Below are 8,974 nucleotides of genomic sequence, written 5' to 3'. Positions count from 1 at the left end.
GCCACTCCTTACACCAATGGAACCTCGCTCGAGTCTTAACACTACTGATGGTCATCCACTTGAGAACATATCGCAGTATCGTCGCCTCATTGGTAGGCTTCTTTATCTTACATTGTCCCTGACTGACATCGTTTTTGCATTACACAAACTCAGTCAGTTTGTTTCAAAGCCTCGCACACCACATATGCAAGCTATTCATCATCTCTTACAATATCTCAAAGCAGCCCCTGGTCAAGGCGTTTTCTTCCCAGCATCTTCTTCTCTTCAATTAAGAGCGTTTTTCGATGCTGATTGGGCTTCGTGTGTGGACACAAGAAAATCGGCCACCAGATATTGTGTCTTTCTCGGTGATGCTTTACTCTCCCGTAAAGCTAAAAAGCAAGCCACTATTTCCATATCTTCAATAGAGGCAGAATACCGAGCATTAGCTAGCACCACTAGTGAAGTTCTTTGGCTCAAGCAGCTATTACGTGATTTCAACATTACACCTAATACACCAGCCATTATATTCTGTGACAATCAATCGGCCATACACATTGCTCACAATCCTATATTTCACGAATGTACCAAACATATAGAGGTTGACTGTCATTTTGTCCGCAACAAGATAGCTGATGGTTCGATCAAATTACTACATGTACGATCAAATCTCCAACTTGCGGACATGTTCACAAAGCCTTTACCTTCCACCACACTCTCTAGTCTACTCTCCAAGATGTCTGTAAAGAACATATCCGGTCCATCTTGACGGGGGGCATTAGACATTTAAGTTATAAAATTTAGTTAGTTAACTAGTTAGCATTGTAGTTAGCGTTAAAAAGTAGTTGGAATACGGTTAAATAGATAGGTACCAATGTACATTAACATTCCTTCACTTTTTCATTTTTGGCAATTCAATGAAAAAGGCTCTATGCCCGACTACTTGTTCTTCTTCCGCAATATGGTCTCAGATCATATGTTTTCGCACGGCAACGGCATCGATCAGAGCTGAGCCGTGAACACATCGTTCTTAGGTAATCCTTTGATCATTTCGACACTCAATCTTAATTCAAACAGCTCATCCATGGCACCTGCAAATACGTCTGTTTCTTCCATTGGTCAGTTCGCCATTGAAGATCCAATGAGCCCATATTTTATGCATCACGCAGACAATCCGGGGCTCCTGTTAGTCTCTCAAGCATTTACAGGAGAGAATTATATCCCTAGGAGTCGAGTGATGAAGATCTCACTTTCTGTCAAGAACAAATTGGGTTTTATTGATGGATCAATTGCTAGGCCATCATATAACGAGTTGATTCTTCTCAATTACTGGACTCGCAACAACAATATCGTTATATCGTGGATTCTGAATTCTGTTTCAAAAGAAATTTCAGCCAGTATTCTCTTCATTGATTCGGCAGCAGATATATGGCAAGACCTCAAAGAACGCTTTCAACAAAGCAATGGCCCAAGAGTTTTTCAATTAAGACGTGAGTTGGTTAGCTTGCGTCAAGAACAAGATTCTGTCAGTGTTTACTTTACCAAACTCAAAGCTCTATGGGAAGAGTTGACAAATTTTCGTCCCATGTGTCATTGTGGCTAGTGCAGTTGCCAAGGAGTAAAGAAAATTGAAGCATACTTTCAGACGGATTATACAATGACCTTTCTTATGGGTCTCAACGATTCATTGGCCCAAATTCGGAGCCAAATTTTATTGATCGATCCACTTCCGCCTATCAATCGTGTTTTCTCTTTGATTGTGCAAGATGAACATCAAAAGGCCATTGGTTCCCAATATGCGGGAAACAATTCAGTAGGGAACTTGACATTTGTTGTCAAAGGTGAACAACCGCAGCAGCGATCCATCAACAACAGAGGAAACATGCCTTCACACATATAGAGGCCTTTCTGTACCAAGTGCAATATCTATGGTCATACGATTGATACTTGCTACAAAATACACGGATATCCTCCGGGGTACAAGCTCAAAGGGAAGTTCCCAACCAAACCTTCACCCGCGGTTGTCAATCAACTCTCTGGAACACACATATCCTCGAACCTTGATACTAACTCATCCCAGAATATGCTTCAGAAGTTTGACAAAGCCCAAGTTGAACAGCTGATGGCAATGTTTGCTCGACATCTATCAACATTCGACTCTCAAGAATGTCAAGTCAATGCTCACACTACAGGTATTTGTTTATCAATATATGAGAACAACAACTTATGCTCACCTATCAGTTGGATTCTTGATTCTGGAGCTTCCAGACACATATACTCGAATTCCTCTCTTTTTCAAACACATAGACCCGTGCATAATTCAATGGTCACGGTACCGAATCATGATTACATCAGCGTTAAATATTGTGTTGACATTAGGATTAATAGTTCCTTGACACTTAAAGACGTACTCTATGTCCCAGAATTCAAGTTCAATCTATTATCAGTGAGTTCTCTTCTTGATGACAATAAGTCTGTGATATAATTCTATAATGATTCCTTCATTATCCAGGAGTACCTGACAAAGAAGATGATTGGCAAAGGTAGAAAAATCGAAGGGTTATATGTTCTGGATGCGTGGACTGAAGCTCCAGTTGTTGCAGTCAATCAGATTTCAGTGGACACTTGGCACATGAGACTTGGTCATCCTTCTATTCCAGTCATGGATATGCTAAAAGGCCATTTAGGCTACGAATCTTCGAAGCTCAATCAATGTAAATCTTGTTACATTTGTCCATTAGTTAAACAACGACGTTTGTCATTTGTTTCTAATCAAAACATTTCTCCACATTCATTTGATTTTATACATTGTGATGTTTGGCGACCACACCATATTTCCACATATAATGATCATCGTTATTTCCTAATTTGTTGGACGACTGTACCCGATTTACATGGGTATTCCTGCTACAAAATAAGTCAGAAGCTCCACATGTGGTAACCCGATTTTACAACATGACTGAAACTCAATTTCATAAGAAAATCAAAGTATTCCGCACCGATAATGGGTTCAGGCCCAAACAATCATACGGCCCAGACACACTTCTACCAAGTACCAACATGGATATGCTGCAACACAATGAAATACTCCGTCGTAGGAATGACTATGAGTTGGGTTCGGGAAGGGTCAGCCAAACATTGAACTCGTCCAATAAACCCAACGAGTCTAATCTGTATTGGACTGTGGACCTGTCAAATTTATAATTTTTTTATATACAAAATCAAAAATTTAAAAATTAATTGAACATAAAATTATTTTCAAAATTTATATGAATAGCATTTAAGAAAAATAAACACCTTTGGAATAAATTTCGATTTAAATATTTGGATGTAACTAGAGATTTTATCAATTTTTAAATATTAGTCGAGAAATAGATTTGAAATTGAATAAAAAATATATTTAACAGATTAAAAAATGACTTTCGAGGACAAATTTACCCTTATTACAGTGGCTAGTAGGGGTGAGCATTCGATCGATCGGTTCGATTATCGACCGAATCGAACCGAAATATTTAGTCATAACCGAACCGACCGAATTAATTTTCATAACCTATGAAAATCGAACCGAATTAAAATCGGTTAATTCGGTCAAATCGAATTAAGTTTAAAAAAAATTTGTGATTTAACTTTAATTATATATGTAATTTTTCTTGGACACTACAGTCTATACAAATACATAAAAACATAAAATCACACACATCACAAATATATAAGTTTTGTTTGAACATAATTAATACAATTTTTTTTAATAAAATAACATAACATAGTCAAAAAAAAATACATATAAATCTAATTCCATGAAGGAGATTCAACACAAAAATTGGCCTGGAAATAGTGCACTGAATGCATCAAAATATCAAGTTTCTTTCAGCTTGCACAGATCTTGAAGATGGGCGGGCGGCGTTTCGACCGGTGACGAGAAATGGGTGGGCGACAGATGAAGTCAAGAGTGAGGAATAGAGAAGTGAGAACAAGAAAGTCAAAATGTTTAGAATTAGATCAGAATCATGGTTGATTTTAAAATTAAAAATTAAAATAAATATAAAAATGGATAAATAATAAAAATTTATTAAATAATAGTATTTAATATATCAGTTAATTCGGTTAACCGATTTCCAAATTTTGAAAACCGTAACCGAATCGAATTAACCGATATAACTGAATTTTTTTAAATTTAAAAATCGAAATTTTTTAAAATAACCGAACCGAATTTCTGTATTGACTCGATTAACCTAAATCTTGCTCAGCCGTAGTGGCTAGTGACTTAAGTCCAATAAAAACATTTTTTCACTCTTTGGGAAACACACACACACACACACAAAAATAGACAAGAAGCGAGAGATCAGTGATTTCATTTTTCTGAAGTGTTGGCAGCAGAGTGTTGAACCCTAGATTTCCGATGGCGTTTGCTGCTGCTGCTGCTGCTGCATTGCTTTCTAATGGTGGTACTAAAACTCCCGCGACTGGGCGCTACGCTGATGTTTATAGTGAAGTGCAGAATACCCGCCTCGATCATCCGCTTCCGCTGTCGTCCGTCCTTAAAAACCCCTTCAAAGTTGTTGACAGACCACCTAGCTCTGCCGCTGGGAATCCAGGTATTTAGGCGTATGTGCATTCATTGATTATGTCATGTCATATGGATGTTGAGCTGATTTTTAAGTTGGATGTTTTTCGTGATCTGGTTGCTATACTGGCTTAGATCGATAATGCAGGATGATGGAACATCAGCGATATCTGAAATTTCGCTAATGTTCTGAAGAGTGACTTGATTTTGAAGGATTTAGTTTTCTATTTTCTAAATTTGGATTTGGAATTCGTATTCAATTTTTCCGATGTGAAGATATGTATATACACTTTCCAAGTTGTCAGTTCCCTGCCTCAAAATATGGGGTTATGAATTTATCAGAAACATGATTTATGCTCTTGATTCTATTGGACTATTTTCTTTGTAGTAGTTGAGTCTGTAGATTTTTGTACCCGTATGTATATAGTATAAACATCATTCATTCACTTTTTCTGCAAGGGTGGTTTTATTATAGAACATAGAGTGATATTCTAATCTTGGTGATTTGGATGATGATCTAATTGAAGCATGGCCTAAATTTCAAGGTTCTAGAAATTGGACGTTTTGTTTTTCAAATTTGCTAAAATTATTTAACTTGATCGGGGCAAATGCCTAGGGGCGTTTCTAGTTTATCTTAATGATCAGTCTATTGTCTTGACCTGAGGGTGTCAAGAGATGTGGGTGATGTTGGATCTGTGGTTGGTTGGTTGGTTGATTGCAGATGAGTAGCAAAATTGTTTCCTTGCCTCTTTGGACAACCATCAGCAACCTTGGTTCCAGGATATTCAAGTTCAGTTCAGGAGTTGAAGATAGGAGTTGTTTTATAAGGAGGTCAAGCCCCTGGAGGTCATAATGTTATTTCTGGAATTTATGGTGAGTGCGGTTGTGAAAAAGATTTTTGAGCCCGAATGATTTTTTGAAGTGATTTATTCTAATAATCTATCTTGGCTGTAGACTACTTGTAGAGTCACTGCAAAGGAAGCACGTTGTATGGATTTAGGGGTTGACCAACTGGAATAACGAAGTGCAAATATGTCGTTTTGACCTCAGATTACATCTATCCTTACAGAAATCAGGTCGATCTGATTCATAAGTGAGTCTTAACTCCATTGACATTCTCGGTAGTTTACTTAACCGTGCTTCATGTTTTTCCCTGAAAATTTACATTTTAAGGTAATGTTTTAGCAAAAGAAATGTTCTCAACAATTGAAGAAATGTTGTTTTGAATGGAAAGCGTGTGTGTTACCTGGATGTGGTTTTTCTAAATGATATTCTTTGTTTCTATGTTATCCTATGAACTTTTCTATCACAAAAATTAGCTTTTCTATTTCATTTAATGTTTAATACGTGATTTTGTGTGGGTTTGTGTGTGGATATTGAATGATCAAAGACTCATCCTCAATCACTAACTTGCTTCAGTTGATTAGAGTTTTTGTGATGTATTTTCTCGTTGAGAGATTTTCTTTTTACAAAAAAAATCATACCATGAAATATAAATTTTTCAGTTGGGAATGAGACTGATCAATGTGCATTGCATCATGTTAACAGTAATGTTACTTTTAGGGAGGGTTTTATATGATCTGCAGTGGAAGAGACAAAATTGAGACACCAGAACATGTATACTTTTGATCTAGCATGTTACGAAATACACCTAGGTATGCCTTTTTTTTAAATATAATGACTGACAGAAGGTGCATTAAATTTATGTCAGTTTAAGCAAGCTGAAGAAATTGCAATTAAGCTTGATCTGGACGGTCTTGTTGTTATTGGTGGAGATGATTCTAACTCAGATGCCTGTCTTCTGGATGAAAATTTTAGGTAGGAAATATGCTTGGATGGAGATTGCGATCTAGTTTGACTTATGTTGTTGGTTTTTGTATGTAAATAGACCTAGTATGTGTTCTCATATCCCTACTATTATAACATTTCTCAGGAGCAAAAATTTGAAAACTAGGGTCATTGGTTGTCCGAAGACCATTGATACTGCATGCAAGGTTATTTATCTCAATTTTGTTTCTATAGTTTCTCTCATATGGCCTTCATAGTTGCAGCCTGCTAACTTATAACCGCCTTTATTACCTAGAGATTGTTATTGCCTCTTGGATAATGTTGCTATGCCGGCTGTGTCTATATGGAAATCAACAACCTTCTTAGCAGCATATATGCGCATCTTAGGACTCTTCAATCTCTCATGTCACCTTCCAAACTCCTAGTACTGATATGACCTTGCATTCTTTGCAAATAATTTTGACTCTTGACCGAGGAGCCTTTGTGTATAACATAAATCATTGATCTCCTCAGTTTCTTCCAGAGTTTCTTTCTCCCCCCATGCATTTTCATATCAGAAATCATGATTTATAATTATTCTGTGAATCAATGATTTGTCTCCAACTTGTGTAATATACATCTAACTTTTCTGTATTGTTCCATTGGATACAAATTTGATTTCTTGTGATGATTAGTTGATTTTTTTGCTTTTGATAATTAGACTAACTTTTAATAGCCTCTTGGATTTATTTTTAGTGTCATATTTAACATATAGTTAGCTTTTACTCTTCAAAAGATATATGCAGAGATGATTGGGAATGTCATGATAGATGCCCGTTCGACTGGAAAGTACTACCATTGTAAGTTTATCTGCTAGATACATTAAATGTTTCACATCTCTAGCATCTTGATCATTTCTTGGACGTTCTTTTTTCTTCCTATATTACAGGTCCCGTTCAGTTTGTCGGCCCAGCATCTGATGCAGTCGATCACACCTTATTGCTGGAACTTGGAGCTCAAGTATGACTCTTATTCGTTGCGACATTTTACGAAAAAATTGTCTTGTGAGTCGTGGCCTTTGGGAGAATCTCTGTAGCCACCAGGAGCTCTAACTGATTTTTTTTTCCATTGGATACCTTGGTATCGGTGGTTCATTTAGGACATATGTGGAGGTTTCTGTCCTTTTTATTGAAAATGTTACTGGAAATAATTTCAGAATAATGTTAAAGGTACAATCAATATATCGTTATAGCGATATTTACAGTCATTATATCGTGAGATTTTACTGTTATATCGAGAGATTATGTATTCATTATATAGTAAGATTTTAACAAATTGAATTTTTGTATTGAATTTTTTGTGTTCTACAAATACATTACTCATAATTCCAAATCGAACATGAGTGATTAACTCGACATTGAAGGTTGCATTCATGAACCCCATATAGTGAAATAAATTAATATTTCAATCATTTTGCTTCTTTCAGTTTCTTATAAGGTGAAACGTCACAATCCTAATTTAAAACTTATTTTAGATGAGGTTTCATCTTCTATTTGACGCATATAGGTGACTTGACGACACATATTCTTAATTTAAATTTAATTCTATTTGTTAAGATTGAAACTTAGAGCTAACTCAACCTCAAAAGCTAGTTCAAGAGAGGAGGATTGTCCAAGCCTATAAATACAGCTCTCAGGTATTTTATCGAACCGATGTGGAACAATTAACACACCCCTCACGCCCAGGAATGAACATCTGGAGCGTGAAGTTTACAAATAACCCAACTATGAGCAAAACGGGTGGTCTAACACATAACGGTGAAACATGAGCTCTGAACAATGTTAAGATTGAAACTTGGACCTAACTCAACCCCAAAAGCTAGCTCAAGAGAGAAGAATTGTCCAAACCCATATATACAACTCCAAAGTATTTTATTCAACCGATATGAGACAATTAACATTATTGAACGAACAACACATTATTTATCATGGAACATGCAATGAAATTCATTTGTAAGGTACGAGATTGGAGGGAACGTTTTGTGTGGACTAAAACCACCCTGGTTGTCCGTACAATCCGCCTTGGACACCTACAATATACTAAAGTAAGCTACATCTGTCTATGGTTTTGAACCACAAAAAATGGAAAATAATTTGGGGGGAATATCAGTTCGGTCCCAAACTCTTGCTTTTAAATTCCTTATTGCACTTTGAGAAAATCTTAGGTACCCCACTTTCAGTTCAAAGCAAAGAATATGCCTTATCCTCTCTATTTGTAAAACGAAACAAATGATTGTGATAGTTGAATATATGTCTTGTTTATGTGAACCACATTAGTTTGCACTTCGTGGATTCGGTGGAGTGCATCTCTTGCTGAAGCCATTATTTGGTGAATAGATAGGCCAAGGATTCTAATCATATGACGATGGGTCTAGTGAGTTAAGAGTTGTGTTCTGGGGGGTATTATCTTTTATGTTTTTGTAGGAGACTTTCATTTGTCACGCTAGAAGGATGGCTTATATAGTCCAGATCTTAGACGATATCTAAGGTTTAAGTCTCGATTATAACAAGAGTAGGTCTCTTGTGAGACGGTCTCACGAATCTTTATCTTTGAGACGGATCAACCCTACCGATATTCACAATAAAAAATAATACGTTTAGCATA

At 36.4% G+C, this 8,974-nt stretch overlaps 1 protein-coding gene across 2 annotated transcripts; it reads left to right on the top strand.

Moving 5' to 3' along the window:
- Positions 1–4,307: 4,307 nt before the first annotated feature.
- On the top strand, positions 4,308–7,533 carry LOC140987923 (pyrophosphate--fructose 6-phosphate 1-phosphotransferase subunit beta-like). 2 transcript variants are annotated; one of them, XM_073456726.1, is made up of 8 exons: positions 4,308–4,574; positions 5,265–5,416; positions 5,498–5,619; positions 6,092–6,160; positions 6,255–6,361; positions 6,477–6,537; positions 7,107–7,170; positions 7,260–7,533. In XM_073456726.1, the coding sequence occupies exons 4-8, from the start codon at positions 6,119–6,121 to the stop codon at positions 7,334–7,336; spliced, it is 351 nt and encodes a 116-aa protein (XP_073312827.1). In that variant the 5' UTR covers positions 4,308–4,574; positions 5,265–5,416; positions 5,498–5,619; positions 6,092–6,118; the 3' UTR covers positions 7,337–7,533. The 2 variants fall into 2 exon arrangements, 1 of the variants encoding a protein (XP_073312827.1); XR_012177248.1 differs by lacking the exon at positions 6,092–6,160 and having other exon boundaries at positions 5,498–5,636; positions 6,477–7,170.
- The last annotated feature ends 1,441 nt before the right edge of the window (positions 7,534–8,974 follow it).

The sequence above is a fragment of the Primulina huaijiensis genome, chromosome 1, assembly GCF_012295235.1.
Source record: "Primulina huaijiensis isolate GDHJ02 chromosome 1, ASM1229523v2, whole genome shotgun sequence".
NCBI lineage: Eukaryota > Viridiplantae > Streptophyta > Magnoliopsida > Lamiales > Gesneriaceae > Primulina > Primulina huaijiensis.
This window is presented reverse-complemented; position numbering and strand designations above follow the sequence as displayed.

What these genes read in the sequence shown, in the direction of transcription:
- LOC140987923 (XM_073456726.1), top strand. Translation starts at nt 6,119, where the DNA reads ATGATCTGCAGTGGAAGAGACAAAATTGAGACACCAGAACAT. An exon ending in CTTCTGGATGAAAATTTTAG is followed by an intron (nt 6,362 to 6,476) that starts GTAGGAAATATG and finishes AACATTTCTCAG; the next exon opens with GAGCAAAAATTTGAAAACTA. An exon ending in CCATTGATACTGCATGCAAG is followed by an intron (nt 6,538 to 7,106) that starts GTTATTTATCTC and finishes ACTCTTCAAAAG; the next exon opens with ATATATGCAGAGATGATTGG.